The 16,779-nt window shown below is 50.0% G+C and overlaps 1 protein-coding gene across 9 annotated transcripts in view; it reads left to right on the top strand.

Annotated features, from left to right (window-relative positions):
- Positions 1-16,779, top strand: part of WAC (WW domain containing adaptor with coiled-coil) — a 978,331-nt gene that overhangs the window by 630,817 nt on the left and 330,735 nt on the right. For all 9 annotated transcript variants that reach the window (XM_069648101.1, XM_069648094.1, XM_069648099.1 and 6 more), the window contains one exon: positions 14,490-14,561. In XM_069648101.1, the coding sequence (XP_069504202.1) occupies positions 14,490-14,561 (72 nt within the window). The remainder of the gene's footprint in view (positions 1-14,489; positions 14,562-16,779) is intronic.

Below are 16,779 nucleotides of genomic sequence, written 5' to 3'. Positions count from 1 at the left end.
TGTCACTCAAACAACAAAGTGGCTGTCCTGCAAGGCCGGCCTGCCAGCCAGGCAGCCAAGCACCACTTGGTGCATTCAGGTAACCAAGGAGACGAAGGACAGGGAGTTTAAGCCACCTCGCTCGCTTCCTGCCCTGCCAGAGACACTGGAGCCAGAGGCGGGTTTCAGCACTGAAGCCCGCCAAAGGCAAAATGAACCAAAGGGTTAAACCTGCTTTGATGCACAAAGTAAAACCCAAGAAAGACCTCACAAGCAAGAAATCGCAAAAAAGACTGGGGCAATTTTGACTAAATGGGCACCCATGGGTGCACTACTGCAGCTGTGGATTCAGTGGTAGAAACCCACAATAGTAGGAAAATTAAACCGCTGTCACCAGCCATTTAAAGTAGTGAGGGTAAGATAAACTGTTTTATATGAGTAAGTAGAAAAAGAGGCTACTAAGTTACCCCCCAGAACTTCAACATAAGATGGGGTGTGCTGAATGTACATAGAGAGCAGTAGTCCACCCAAGAGAAAGTATTTAAACCTTATGAGAAATCCAAGGGACTGCACTGTGACACAGTACTGAAGATGCTGTGTGTCACAATACAAAAGGTAGATGCCTATGGAGTTTCAGACTACAAAAACACAGAATCCAAATCCGATCAAAAATACGAGAGTGAGAAAAAAAGTCTCACTCCAGCAAAAGAGCTGGGGGTTTCTAAGGTTGAAGGGAATTGGCACAGAAACGAGAATTCTCCCTTAAACCTAGTCAAACCCTCATCCGACAGAGTGAAAAACTTAAAAACCCTCACAAATTCCTTCACTCCAAACAGACAAATCACGGTGCGCAAATACATGGCTCTACTAGGGACCATGTCGTCCTGTATTCCGCCAACACGCAATTGCAGGCCAAACATGCGACCGGTACAAAGATTTCTAGCTACCAGATGGTCCCAAACACACTGGTTCTGGTCAGACAAAATGAACATCACCCAGTCTCTATCACATTCACTAAAATGTTGCACAGTGCTCAACAGCACCTCGAAAGGGATGCCCCTTGTAGAACCCAATTACCATCTCCCCTGGCGGCGTGGGGAACTCACCTAGACAAGCACCAGGTCAATGGCCTGTGGACCCCCGAAGAATCCATTCTCGACATAAATGTGCTGGAGCTGCGTGGAGTAAATTCTCCAGCATGGGGTCTGGCATGGATTTACATGCTCATGAATATTCCCCATAGTTAGGCTGGGAATCCTTGGTAAAGAAAAAATCAGTTTCACTTCTGAACTGTTTCTCCTAACAACCAGTCGCTGGTCTCTAGGTCATACTGCCCTCAGCCATTAACTGCCCTCTACCTAATCCCCTCCTCTGGCAGCCATCTTCAGATGTTTACCGCATGTTCTAGTCTTGTGAGTTCTCATGCTATAGCTCTCGAGCTTTTACTGAGTTTTGCGATTTTTCTAAGAGTTTGCTCTATTTCTTTCGGTTAATCGATCCTCGTGCTCCATCGATCCATCTTCTGATTTACGGGGGGCCCGTTTTTCAGCACCCCTCAAGGGCGAATTTCATCAAGTTTCTTCTTGGAGGATTCCAGAAGCTTCTGCAAGGCCTATGCCGCATGGACATGGCGGATGAGGAGGACTCGACGCCCTCTCTCTTCAAGGTTTGCCCCGGCTGCAACCTACGGAATGTCTTTTCGGACAACGAACATTCCCTGTGATTTTACTGCCTGCACGTGGAGGATGACTGTGTTTCTTATCAGGAGATGGTACCCCGCACGCTGATTGATCAGTGCAGGCGTCTCAACGAGTGGCTGTAGGCCAAGGCCCCTGCTCTGGGTGAGTCCCGGCAGCATGCCTCCCCAGGGCTCCCCCCGCGGGGCCCCAACATAAGCACAGCGAGTCCACTGCCACCTGGAGCGCCATTGCGACGGGCTCCGCCTTCGACCATGAGCCAACGCTCAGGATCTTCAAAGAGGAAGTCGGACCATCCGGCTAAGCTCTTGGAGAATACCCAGACAGGCCCTGCAGAGAAGGCCAAGAGGGAGCGGGGCTCAGACCCTCCCCCTAAAATGAAGGCCTCAGGCTCTACCAAGGACGTGAAGGCCCAGGTGCATCTGACGAAGGCCCGACCTTCCATCGAAGGAGTGGTGGCGTCCCTCGCGAAGGTCACCGAGGCGGATCCGCAGGGCACAACCCCAAAGGCAAGAGTATCCTTGCTGGCCCGGAGCGGGTCAAATTTTTTTCAGCCATTCGAAAAGACACCGAAGAAGATGATGCCTATCATTTCACCGACAGTCTCCCTTGGTCGCAGAGAAGGGGGGGGCGGGGGCACGATAGCCCTCCAGAGCACGGATATCTCCTCGGCGGAGGATCTTACCAACCTCCAGACCTTCCAGGAGGAACGATGTGTCGAAAGCAAGACCTACGGGAGGGGCAACAAAAGTGACGACAAAGTGACCGACGAGCAACAGGGCGTTGAGGGCTTGGAGCACTAACCTAAGCCGCAAACACCCTTGCCTCCGTTGCCACAGCCACCTCAGCAACCACCTGGGGATATCTCGGTGGACATTCTCTCTGCTCTGCATACCCTATGCTTGTAGATCCGGTCGAGGATGCCTCTTGCGCCAGCGGCCCCACCCGTGGCACGGGGACCATCGGAGGAACCACCATCCAAGAAGAGGAGAGTTCACCCCCCTCCTCCTCCTCCTTTCCACCCCCCGCACAGCGACGATTGTGGATTGGGGGATCTCCCTTCTCCGCCGCCCAGATCTTCACCGCCCGACGAGATAGGCTCGTTCCACACCATGATCTCAAGGGCCTTGGAGCTGTTCCAGCTCGTCCCTGAGGAGAACAACAAGGGTTTCCTTTACCAGTGCCTCGAGGCGAGAAGAGGAAGACCATACTCTCGATCCCGCTCTTGGATGACATTTGGGACGAGGGAATGTACCTCCTGAAGGAGCCTTCCTTGGCCCCGGCAAAGAGGGACCGTTATGAGAAGAAATACATGGTGCCGGACTCTGCGCCCAAGTGCTTACGGTCCCATCCGTCACCGGACTCTGTGGTTTCGGCAGCGTCCAAGAAGAAATCTTTGGGCTCCGCCTTGGCAGCCTCCTGCCCCCGGACAGTGAGGGGGATGAAGTTGGATGCCATGGGGTGAAGTTATCACGTTGGCAGTGACGACCATCAAGGCCGCTGTTAGGCAGAAACCTGTGCAGTTCCCTTAGGGACCACTGCAAAATGTTTAAGACTGCAGGTGTTAGCAGTAAACCCAACTGGTAGCAGTCTGTACCACCCAGATTTACCTGGTAGCTGTGGCTGAGCAGTCAGACCTCTCTCAAGAAGAGCTAGGCAGTATGAGTATACACATTAGGTGCAAAAAGACAGTAGCACAAGCAAACACTGACTAGAGCTTTGGTATAAAAGTATATAATTATGTATTTAAAAACACACTTGTAAATACACTGGCACTAATGTCAAGCAAGTTCAAACACAGTCACTAGAAGTATATACACCTCCCTGATTAAATTATTCGACAAGTCTAAGTTAGTACACCTCTTATTTACAAAAGAGAGGTGAGCGCGTAACCTTAGATGGCACTCCAATAATTCAGTTTAAAAAGGGAGAGAAAAGGCAGAGTTGGGAAATATCACAATACCAACACTTAAGAAACCACAGCAAGTCAAGAAAGGCAGGGTCTACTGTAGAGTAAAAAGTTCATAGGCCAGGCCCACTCTTGGAGAGAGCAAGGCGTAATGTGCCCAAGATCACACAGTTGAAGTACACTTTGAAAGTCTTTGCATATGGTTCAAAAAGGGGTTGGATCAGTTCAGAACGGTAATGTTAATGGGTCCGAGGTCACCCCGGGATAGAGAGTCAAGGATTTACGGGACACCTTGAACAGTCTGTTGCACGGGAGACCAGGCTGGACACAGTATCTGAAATGGTGAGAAAGCTCCAGCAGGGGCAGTTGTTCCTGGCAGCGGGTGCAAGTCAGTGCTTCCTCCAGGGGAAGAGAGGATCTCGACGTGGAGGAAAGCTGGAGGTCGTTGCACTGCCAGGGAAGAAACCAGCAACGTAGTTTCCCGGTTAAAAGGTACTACCCTTTTATTCGCGGTAGTGGTGAAGCGTGGCTATCCAGCCACCGGGTTGCTTGGCACGGGCGATTCGACCACGAGACGATCCAGGAAGGCAAAAAAGGCGAACTGGTTAAAGGAAGAAGACTCTCCTGGAAGAAGATCTTCTCTGTCCTTTGGACGTGGTGAGTTTGGTTCAGCAGGGCTCCACCGGTGGTGTCGTCGTTGCAGGTCGGCTCAGCTTCTCCCTCTTCGGATTCTTTAGGTCCTGTGGCGACTTCTGAAGTTCTCCAGCATGGGGTCTGGCATGGATTCACATGCTCATGAATATTCCCCGTCGTCAGGCCGGGAATCCTCGGTATAGAAAAAAATCAGTATCAGTTTTGTTTCTGATCTGTCTTTCTTAGTAGTAACCAATCACTGGTCTCTGGGTCATACTGCCCCAGCCAATGACTGCCCTCTCCCTAAGCCCCGCCTCTGGCAGCCATCCTCAGATTTTTACCGCACGTTCAAGTGTTGGGAGTCCTCATGCTGTAGCTCTCGAGCTTTTGCTGCGTTTTCGTGCATTTTTCAGGAGATTTTTCTAATTTTTCGGTTAAATAGAGCCTCAAGCTCCACCGTTTCTACATCCGATCAACGGGGTTCCGTTTCAGAGTTTTCTACGCCCCTCAAGGGTGAAGATTTCGTTGAGTTACGCTTTTGGAGGATTCCAGAAGTTCCGAGGCCTACCCCAGACATGGCCCAGGAGAAAGGAAGCCCGACGCCCGGGAAGCTGTTCAGGACCTGCCCTGGATGCCAGCTTCAGAATGTTTTCGAGGACGAGCATTCGTTATGCCTCTGTCTCCATGAGGACAAGACGCACACGGAGAAGGACTGTGCGTTTTGTGGGAACATGTCGGAGCGGACCATGAAGGATCGCCACCTCCGTCTCGCCAACTGGCTGGAAGGGAAGAGCCCGTCAGGCAAAAAGAAGTCTGAGCGGTCTTCTAAGTCCTGTGAGGGCTCCCCGGCGACGGGGGCCCAACAAAAGGCTAAGCACTGCGAGTCCGCGGGCACCGGGAGCGCCGAACGTTCGGGCTCCTTGGCTGCCAGGCAGGGCGCATCCTCCCCGGCGCCATCAACCACGAGCCAACGCTCTGGCTCGGGTAAGAGGAAGCCCGAGAACCCGGCGAAGCTTCTGGAGAGGCCCCGGTCGATCTCGAAGATTCCGGCAGAGGGAGAGCGAGGCTCGGACCCTCCCCGCCCAAGGTGAAGGCCCCCGGCATACAGAAGGTGACGATGGCCTTAATTCACCCTGCTAAGACCTCGATTGAGGATGTCGCCGCGGCCCTGGCTCAGCCTGTGGAGGCTACACCAGTGGAGGCGACCTCAAGACCCAGTCTCCATGCCACCGCGGAGGGAGTAGTCTTTCAGGCCCATTGAGAAGACCCCCACGAAGTCCTCGTTGGAAAAGGTGGGGGAGTGGCTGGTGGCCATCGTGGATACGGACACGACCTCTGAAGAAGAGCTCATCGAAGTCGTGGAAGAGGCCCAGCCCATCGGGAGGGATCCCGACGAGGGCGACAACGAGAGCGACGGTGTCACCGACGAGGCTCCTCAAGAGCCCTCGCGCCCGTCGTTTCCAGCGCCGCAGGACACTTCGGCGGCCATTTTGTCAGCGATTCAGTCCTTCTGCTCGGAGATAAGGACAAGGTTGCCCCTCCCCCCGACGGAGGTACCTGAGCCAGACCCGACGGGGGAACCGGAGCCAAGACCTTCGGAAAGTCCACTGCATAAGAGGACGACCACGCATCCTACGCCACCTCTCCCACCTCTGCGGCCTGCTCTGCCTTCCCCCCCGGTCTACTACCCACGGGGATGATACAGGCACGGACACTTCTACGACAGGTACAGATGATGACGGAGGCGACCACGGGACGTGTCCCCCGTCGCCCCCTGCTCGGGCGTCCCTGTCCGAGATTGGATCCTTTCATGCCATGATTTCCAGGGCATCCGAGATCTTCCAGCTCTGCCCAGAAGAGAAGGAAGGGTTCCTTTACCAACGGCGTGAGGCTAAAAGGAAGACTGTCCTCGCCATACCGCTTCTTGATGACATCTGGGATGAGGGGCTCGCCCTCCTCAAGAACCCTGCCACGGCACCGGCAAAGAGGGACCGGTGCGAGAAGTACTGGGTCCCCGACGCTGCCCCCTTGTGCCTTCGGGCGCAACCTACCCCGGATTCGGTTGTCTCGGCGGCGGCAAAGAAGAAAGCTGGGGGGGGGGGGCATCGCATCGGCCTCGACATCAACTTCCCCGCCGGATGGCGAGGGCAGGAAGCTGGACACGATGGGACGACGGATCATCTCATCCGCAGCGACGACTATCAAGGCGGCCAACGCCCTGGCTATCATAGCCCGCTACGACAGGGAGTTGTGGTTCAAAATCGCCCCTCTGTTGGACTTCCTTCCGGACGCCAAAAGGGCTGAGGCCCTTGAAATCCTACAGGAAGGTGAGATTGCTTCGGACCATGCCATCACGGTGGTAACGGACATCGCCGACACCGGTTTCCGTAAGTTGGGCAACGGTGTCTGCTTGAGACGAGGATGGCTCAAGGCCATGGATTTCCGCCAGGATGTACAAACCAAGGTTTTGGACATGCCCTTCGACGGGAACAACCTGTTTGGGAAGGGGGTTGATGAGTCCCTTCAGGCCATCAAGACAGACACAGAGACTGCCCGGGCACTGGGAGTGCTCCAACGACGACGGCCGTCCTTTCGGAGCTCCGGAGGCAGACAAGGTGCCTCCAAGGGATCCGGCAGTGGCTCCTCCACGTACCGCCAAGCGGCAAGATCTTTGTCCCAGGAAGCCTACAGGGGATGCGGCAAGTCAGGTGGTGCCAGTCGTCGTTGACCGGGAGGTCAAGGAGGCAAGGCGGCCTCCAAACAAGATTGAACCGACCGTGGGGTCGGGCCCCCGCCGAAGCACCCCGGTGGGAGGCCGGCTGGCGAGGTTCGTCAGCGTGTGGGAGTCCATCTCCACCGACCGTTGGGTGCTAGACGCCCTGGCCCAAGGGCACGCCCTCGAGTTTCAGAAGAAGTGCCCTCGCGTTCCACCCGTGGCCAGGAAGGAACATCACGTCCCTCAACTACTGTTGGAAGTAAGGGCGATGCTCAAGAAGGGTGCCATCGAGCTCGTCCCAAAGAGGCTTTGGGGCTCCAGAGTTTACTCCAGGTACTTCCTCGTAAAAAAAAGGAGACAGGAGGATGGCGCCCCATCCTGGACCTGCGACGACTGAACAAGTACATCAAGGCACAGAAGTTCCGTATGGTCACCCTCCAGCACGTGCTGGGACAGCTGGAGGAGGGCGATTTCCTGTCGCCGTTGGACTTGGAGGATGCGTACTTCCACATCCCCAGTCTAAAAAGACACCGAAAGTTCCTCAGGTTCGTGGTCCAAGGGCGGCACTACCAGTTCAAGGCCCTCCCGTTCGGATTGAAGTCGGCACCTAGGGTGTTCACCAAGTGCCTCGCACCGGTGGCGGCGCAGCTGTGCCTACAGGGGATCCACGTCTACCCCTACCTGGACGACTGGCTCATCCGGGCAAGGACAAGGGAGCTCGCTGTGGAGCACACTGCGAAGACCGTCCAGCTGCTCACGGACCTGGAATTCTCCAACTTTCCTAAATCCCACCTGGTTCCGTCGCAAGTCGCCCTGTTTCTGGGAACCAAGCTCGACACAGTGGTGCGGCTGGCCTCGCCGTCGGAGGAAAGGACCAGGACCATTCTGGGCAAGGTGCAGCGTCTGCTGGCCACGGACATGGCCAGGGTAAGATCTATGAAGTCCCTCCTCGGGATGATGTCCTCCTGCATTTATCTGATGCGCCTTTGCAGGCTTCGGATGCGCCCCTTACAAGAGTTCCTCGACGCCCGCTGGGTCCAGTCGACGGGCAGCTTCGAGGACAGGATCCCTCTCAACGAGATGTTCCGTCAGGCGATCCGGTGGTGGGGTACCCGCTCCCATCTGTCGGCGGGCACGGACTTTCAGACCCCAGCTCACCAGGTGACGGTGACGACGGACGCTTCCCTGGAAGGTTGGGGAGCGCACTCCGGAGATCTTCACGCGAGAGGCCTTTGGCTCCCGGAGGAGAAGTCACTCCACGTCAACATCTTGGAGCTCTGCGCAGTGTTCTAGGCCCTCAGGTCCTTTCTTCCGTCCCTCAAGGGCAAGGTGGTGAGGATCTTCACCGACAACACCACCACGATGTTCTACATCCGGAAGCAGGGCGGAACCAGGTCCCCTGCCCTATCCAAGGAAGCCCAGGATCTGTGGCATTGGGCTGTCGCCCAAGGGATGTTTCTGGTGCCTCTTCATCTGGCAGGAATAAAAAACACGATCGCCGACTCACTCAGCAGGGAGCTGCGCTTGTGCCATGAGTGGGAACTACACCAGGATCAAGTGGATCGACGCTTCCAACGATGGGGCGAACCCCAAATCGATCTCTTCGCGACAGCGATGAATTCCAAGTGCCGGAGGTTCGCCAGCATGTTCCCCCAGCCGAGGAGCATGGGCGATGCTTTCTCGTTCCCCTGGGACGGCCTATTTCTTTATGCGTTCCCTTCGCTACCTTTGCTGCTCCGGCTCATCAACCAGCTCAAGAGGTCCCGGTGCAGGATGATCCTCGTCACATCGGCGTGGCCGAGACAGATCTGGTTCCCAGACCTTCTGGACTTGTCAACGTCCACACCAGTCAAGCTGCCGACGGACGCAGACCTTCTCTCCAGAGAAGCAGGCGCCATTCTTCACCACAACCCGGAGTTGCTGAACTTGCAGGCCTGGCTCCTGCAGCACTAGAGTTTGGAGAGTACGACATCCCGGCCGACTGCAGAGAGGTTCTTGCAAAGGCCAGGGCGTCCTCAACTCTCAAGTGCTACGGACATAAATGGAAGAGGTTCTCTGTCTGGTGCCGTGCACAAAAGATTAACCCTCTGCGGATTACGGCCCCTCAAGTGCTGCCGTACCTACTGTTGCTGGCCAAAGTTGGACTGGATCACGCCTCCATCAAAATACATCTGGCTGCAATCTCCCGATATACCAGGACTACGGGACGGGCGTCCTTGTGGTCTCATCGCCTGGTGAAAGAATTCATGAAGGGACTATTCCGATCATTCCCGCCGGTGAAGGCTCCTGCCCCGGGGTGGGAGCTTAATGTGGTGCTGACCAGGCTCATGGGTGCCCCATTTGAGCCTATGCATTCGGCGCCTTTGAAGTTCCTGTCATGGAAGACAGCTTTCCTCATCCATCACCTCTGCACGACGAGTGGGAGAGATCCCGGCTTGACCTTTCGCGACACGAGGGTGGTGCTGAGGACGCACCCCTCCTTTATGCCCAAGGTGCCGTCGGACTTCCACCTCAACGAGCCCTTGGTGTTGCCAGTTTTCTTCCCGTCGCCTTCGTCGCCGGCCGAGAGGACTTTGCACTCGCTGGATGTAGCTAGAGCGCTGAAGTTCTACGTGGACCGCACGAAGAGTTTTCGGAAGACGTCACAGCTGTTTGTGAACTTTGGGACTGTGAATCAAGGGATGGCTCTCTCGAAGATTTCCATTTCCAGATGGCTCTCCGGCTGCATCATGCACTGTCACCGGTTGGCAAACCGACCGCTGCCCGGCCGTCCGAGAGCCCATTCGACCAGAGCGATCGCTGCTACCATGGCGTTCCTGTCTGGTGTGCCCCTGCTGGACATCTGCAGGGCTGCGACGTGGAGGTCGATGCACACCTTCACAAGATTCTACTGCGTCGATCGGGACTCCAGGGAGGAGTCCAGGGTCGGCCAAGCAGTGCTGCGCAACCTGTTCGCCTAAGGTGAGCATGGTGAGGAGGTAAGAGATGCTTAATGTTGAGTTGTTGTATTGCTTAATGTGTAGCCTGTTGCCACCTCCCGTGGTTGTGCATGTGTGTACTGCTATGTATTCTCTTATTCATGAGCATGTGAATCCATGCCAGACCCCATGATAGAGAAGGAACAAGTTACTTACCTGTAACTGCTGTTCTCCAGCATGGGTCTGGCATGGATTCACATGCGAACCCTCCCGCCTACCCCTCTGCGGCTCTTCACTTGGTCATACTGCCACTTTACGTGCTACCAAATCTGAGGATGGCTGCCAGAGGCGGGGATTAGGGAGAGGGCAGTCATTGGCTGGGGGCAGTATGACCCAGAGACCAGTGATTGGTTACTACTAAGAAAGACAAATCAGAAACTAAACTGATACTGATTTTTTTCTATACCGAGGATTCCCGGCCTGCTTTTATGCAGAAAACCCCCATTCATCAGTCCTAGCTGTCACTCAAACATGCTAAGTGGTGAGCCGGGCGGCTCACCACTGGGCCAATCACACAAGAGTGCGACTTGAGTTGCCGAGGCAACTCAGTCCAGGGTGCCTATTCCCCCCCTCCCACACATCCTGTAGACCCAGACAGAGTGGCACCACTTTTGGAGGCTTCTGTGCAGAAGCCGGCCAAAAGTGGAACAAAGGGCTCGACTTGGGTTGGAGTTACATAGGCGAACACAAACGCCATTTTAAAACCCGAGTCCTGGCAAAAAGACCCAACCGGGGAATAAACATTAAATAACCCGGCGGTATCTTTAACATTGCACCAAAAAAGTGGTGCGTTTAAAATGAATGGGAAAATCCCATAGGAAATATTCCGGTGGAATATTTTGCGTGGTAACCACTGCCACCAGCCAGAAACTCGACAAGGGGGGACTGGACAGTGCTTGAAAAACAGACCCAGGGACAATCAAATTACCCCTACCAGTACTTCCACAATAGGATGGTTTGTACATGTTCTGTTCACAATTTAAGACTAGTAAAGTCAATGGTGAGTTTACATGCCCTGGGAGACAGTAGTCAGTCCCAGGGTATGGAGTCTGTTTGGGGGCCACTACGACACATCTGTGTTACTGCACTGAGGGTGCTGTGTATCACACTTGCCAAAAACACATGAAGCCCTATGGAGTAAAAGATCCCATAGCCCATAAAACACATTACAAAGTCAAAGGACATTCTCAAATCATGCCCAAGAGTGGGAGAAAGAGTCTCACTCTTAGCAGGAGAAAAAATTAAACCCCAAAAATCCAGCAAAGCTGCTGGGTGACTCACTAGGTTTGGGAAATTAGCCTATACAGAGAATTCTCCCTAACAGCCGCAAACGCCCTCGCCATTGTGGCGCGTTACGACAAGAGAGATTTGCGTTGGTCAGAATTGCATGCAGTAACCTCTGGGACCACCACATACAATTAAGACTACAGGTTTAAGCAAAACCAACATTTGGTATAAGTCCATACTACAGTTTTGTCGTAGCGAGCTGAGCCAGCCAGGCTTCTATCAAGAGGGAGGGAATGTGAGCAGTAAAAGAGGTTACACAGGGGTCTTACAATCACAGTGGTTCAAGTAGACACTTATACTCAAGGTTTCTTGGGAAAAAAAAGTATTAATTTATTACATAATCATTTAGAAAACATTCACTAGAAGGAGGCAACTTGATATCGTACACGAATACCCTTCATTACCAAACCAATAAGTTTCTAAGTAAATTAGGCTCCCCTGAAATAGGAGCAAAATGGCATTTCAGTCATTTTAAATAGGAGGACAAAGGCGCAAGTTAGCAGAATAGATCACAAATATGTTCTTAGGCAGTGCAAATAGTTTGTCCACTAGAGGACTCTATTCAGTTCAATAGCCGTAGGGCAAAGTCAATGGGCTAGTGTCTTGGATAGGAAAGAGCAGTTCTTGTAGTGAACGGTGAAGTCTTTGCCAAAGTTCTCAGAAGTAGTTTGTACGAAAAAGAATCATATGTTGGGTCACAAGCTGATTAGTCTTGCAAGTTGGGAAAGTTCCACAAACTTTCACAGTGAAAGTTAAGTTCTAGATGAACTAGATGCAGCAAAAGACTTTGGTTCCTGGCAGTTCATGCAGAAGTCGTCCTTGAAGGGCTTCTATGTCGAGATGAACTTGGCGATTCGGACCTGCAGCAGGGCTTCACTGGGAAAACCAAAGGTCCAGGAGTTGCAGCAGCCATCCTCTTCCAGCTCGTCTCCGGTTCTTTCGTTTCATGGTCGACTCTGCCTTCCAACCCAAGAGACTTGCCTTTTTATCCAGTTTCCTCCCAATCATTCCTGCCTAGCTGCCACTCACCCAGCGGGGTGGCTTCCCTTGCCGGACAGTCAGCCAGGCAATCATGCCACAGTGCATTTGAGTTTCCTAGGAGACTAAGCACAGGGAGTTTCGGGCACCTCCCTCACTTCCTGCCCACCCCAGACACATGGGCGCCAGAGGCGGTCTTCAGTCCTGAAGCCCTCCAAAGGCGTAGGAACAAAGGGACCAAACCTGGTTTGGCGCGCAGACACACACCCTAGAAGGACCTTTCCAAAAAGAAATGGTGAAAAAAGAAGGCCGGGACCTGTTTAAACAAAGGGGGCTCAGACAGCATCTTGAAAAACATGGCTCCTGCGATTTAACGCTATCAGTGTTCGCTGTCAGGAAAAATCTTGGTCGTTTGTTGTAAAACCACTGCCACCAGTCATTTACAGAGGAAAGGGTAGCATTTGACTGCTACATGATTTTCTAGACTTGGGGGATACGAAGTAACCCCTCCAGCACTCTATGGTAAGATAGTGTGTGCTGGGTCTAGGAATTTGGAAAGAGTAGTAAAGTAAATTTCACTTTACTTTCTCTGAGAAACAGTAGGTTATCCCAGAGAAGGTATTTAAACTTTGGGACAGCCTAAAAGGCTTCCCTGTGTCACTGCACTGAGGGTGCTATGTGACCCATGAAAATATGATGCATATGGAGTTGTCTGAAACTCCACAAACAGAACACAAGAGTAAAACGCACATCAAAATACATGAGTGGGGGGAAAAAAGGCTTGCACTCTCTCGAGGAAAAAAAAAATCAAGTCCTCAAAATCCAGCAAAGTTGCTGGGGGTCTCTAAGGTGAAGGGAATTAACACATTTTTGAGAATTCTCCGTAACATGTATGAACTGTATTTTATAACTTGAAGGTTAAAATGTTGAATAAAAGTATTGATGATGATGATGATTAAACCTTGTGTGTAAGTGTTTATTTGAATACCTGGCACTCTGAATCTCTGTGTAACTCCCCTACAGCTCACACTGACCCCTCTTGAGATAAGCCTGGCTGCTCAATGACGCTACCAAGCCGTGTAGTACAAGCTTTTAGCAAAGGTTGGGTTCCTCTTACCAGGAGGTCAGGGTTGTTGTAGTGCACCCAAAGGGTACTGCATACAATCGTGCCTAACACCCTCCAGGCAGACATACTCTACAGGGGGTCATCCCCCAGCTAGAGCGGTTAAATTTTGAGGGGAAGCTGTTGGGGCGGAACTATACACTCACCATCCTATTGGTTGGGGCCAAAAGCACCCATAATAGCGTTGATGGGAGACTCAAGGTGTCAAGTTTTTCGGTAGAAAAATTACTAAATCAAACTAACCGGGGATTCCCAGCCTGACGAGGAATATTTACAGCAGAAGAATCCATGAAATATACAGACGCTGGAGAAAGTTACAGGTAATAAACTACTCCCTTCTCTTGTACATAGTACCTAGATCCTGCAATGTTCCTTTTAGATCTCTAGGACTTGTGCTTAGTATTTTATTTTTTTTATTTTGGATCTTTCCATACTATTACCAACGCTGAGAAGCATCTATCTAGGTACTTCAAGGTCTGTTAAGGATTTTGAAATGTATTTTAGTTTTTGTCCAGCGTTGCACAATTGTATTTGCCATCATTTGTAAAGTGGCTAGTGATATGGCACCCCAAGAACTGTCTTTTGTAGCAAGTATAGGTGTATCAGTTCACTGTCACTTGGGATACCAACACTGTTGGCGTGCAAGTGAACAAAACAAGACACTGAGTTTTACATGTGATGTTTTCAAAACATTGCTGGCTGCACTTGCTTATTTGTTAATGTATACACCGAGGAAGCGGCAAAGTGTATTACTCGACATTGGTACTATGTTATTTTTGTATTGCTCTCCAAGTAAGTTTGAAACATTTAAAAGAGACATCTTATTAGCTTAGCCTATGAACTCATGCATTTATCCACTGGGTTCAGATTTCCTAGAAAATAGGGGAGTCGAAGAGTCGAATTGTGGTTCAATCCATGGTAAGTTTACAGTATTATGAAAAGCTTTCGCTTGTCATTAGGTGCCTTTTTAAAGTTGATGAATAGACCATCAGTGTTTGATATAAGAATAGTGGCCCTAAAACAGAGTACTACACTGGCCATGTTTTTTGATTCTCTTTGTGGCCAATCTTTACACTGGAAAGTAATGCGTTATGTTCCCCATACTCTGTTAGTGTTCAAGCACAAATTATATGCTAAAATTGACATTTTAAGAGCTTACTCCTTTCCTCCTCTTCCCTCTTCTTCACAGAGTATTAAAGGAGGTCAGGGCAGACCAGGCGGAAACCATCCTAGTAACCCCAGACTGGCCAAGAAGAGTGTGGTACGTGGACCTCGTCACTATAACAGTAGCACAATTTTGGCCCCTTCCTCTGAGACAGGATCTTTTATTTCAGGTAAAGTTCCGACATACCAACCTTAGTTTAAAGGCTTGGCTGGTAAATAGGAAATATTTATTAGGGTGACTTTTTCTCAAAGTGCTGAGAACCTCTAGTTCTCGAAGTGATCAACTGATGTTTTCAAAAAGGTTCTAGTTTCAGTGAAAGGGGACCATATTTAGCCATTTATTTTGCATTTAATAGATCTGTGTTCTTCTCCAGTGAAGAATACATTCTGTTTTACTATAAATCGTTAATGTGACTTCCTTAGTTTCACATAAGTTTGCCGTTTATAACTTCTCCTTAATGTAGAATCCAAGAGCATCTTCTGACCTTTTAATTTAGCTCTTTAGGGATGTATATCTGTCATGCCTGGAGAAACAAAAATTAGTTCTCAGTAAATAGCATTGCAGATTATTTAGTGATGCACCACATTACTGTATTTATCTACCTGGTATTTCTTATAATTTTGGCTAGTTTGAGAATCAGGGTTAGAAATCTACCTCCCCCACAAATAATCTCAGTGTAAAAAAAAAGCCCAGATTTAAACAGATGGTGCATTAAGCAGAAAGCTTTTTTGAATTAACTGACCATATACTTTAGCATTAGCAAATCAGATGACACTTGGCTTTAAAAAAAAAAATTAAAAAGCTGTTGTGCTTCTAAATCGTATCTTGCTCTGGATGATGAGGCTCTGTGTACACTTTGGAAAATAGGAGTGGGGTAGAATATGGTTGATTTGGACTTAAATATCTGTAACATTGTTTGCAACTGGACTTTTCCATTAAACTCTTGTTCAATCTTTACACTAATTTCTGATTCATGTATTATCAAACGCTCGTTTTCTCATTCTTTCTTGTGAGACAACAATATACATCCATGTTCATGCTGCAGGATGAGTTGAACATGAAATGAAAAATTAGGCTTTTCCACTTTGGTTTAAGGATATATTTACTTGTTTGGATGCCAAAGACTTGATGGCAGCTAATGGTAGTCAAACTGCAACATGTTTAAGTTACTAACCATGGTTTTCTTTTATCTAAGCTGATTTTCTCAGTCACTCAAGCTCACCACCTGTCCTGAATCTGATGTCTTATGTTCACTTCGTACTTTCTCTAGTCCAATCCCATGAACACAAGCACCTGATTGGTTATAGTTTGCCTTCAGAAAGGGCTTGACCGAAGTCAGATTGATTTATTAAGGAAAATAGATATCGTACCAGCATACCTAGCCTTTTGTGGCATTTGTAGAGTTTTTAAGAGCCTTCTCTTTAGTGTGCTTAACAGTGTGTAAGCAGTCTGTCTATTGGTTAGACTGATCAGTTTTTCTCCTAGGATGACAAACCATGTGAGCAACTAAAATTGGCATAAATGTAGTTGTCGAATTGCAAGCCAATTTATATCCTTAATGAAGTCCTGCAACTGAATAGCTCAGTTGTTTCTAACACTTTCACTAGTACATTTTAATCTGGTGACCCCCACTAAACCAATTGATTATTTGATGATGTTCTCTGCCATTTTTAGTTTAGGAGCTAAATATGTGGCACTTATTTGTGGAATTTAATTATTGGTGTAGTTTTCAAACCCATATTCACTGATTGCCTTTAGATTAAACCAGAATCTTTTTTTTTTTAGTATATTCCTACCCCCTATGTGCCTGTGAGAAATCAAAGAACTAAGCACTGTGGCCTGTGAACTGGAAACTCAGCTGAAATTCATTTAGGTTCCTGGTGCTTAGCCCTTGCGTCAACCTCACCTAGTCCCACAAAAATGATCAACAACCACATGTTTGGAAAAAGCTTGACACATTGTTAGGAGATTGCCCCAGTGAGGAGTTTTCTTATCTCTTTCCCACCTCTTGTTTTAGGACTACGCCTTTCCACCCATCCATACACTTCTCATGTTAACTCCACCAGATACCTAGATGACCTTCAAGTGAGCATAATTAACTAGATTCCTAGCTTTTCAATTTCTCCAACCGCTCCCTCCCGGTAGGCCACCAGGCCTTTTATAATCTAATGGCTTGACCAGCATATTTCACAAATCGTTGCAAAATTAATGGTGCCACAGTAAGTGTGTAGCAAGAACATTAAACTTGCAATATTTCATATCTGTAGCCACTCCTGCAAAGAAATTAATGTGGTTTTGTTTCTACAACCAAGAC

Source organism: Ambystoma mexicanum, chromosome 2q (assembly GCF_040938575.1).
Source record: "Ambystoma mexicanum isolate Mex_15411 chromosome 2q, UKY_AmexF1_1, whole genome shotgun sequence".
NCBI lineage: Eukaryota > Metazoa > Chordata > Amphibia > Caudata > Ambystomatidae > Ambystoma > Ambystoma mexicanum.
Note: the sequence above shows the minus strand (reverse complement) of the source record. Positions and strands in the feature narration are given on the sequence as shown.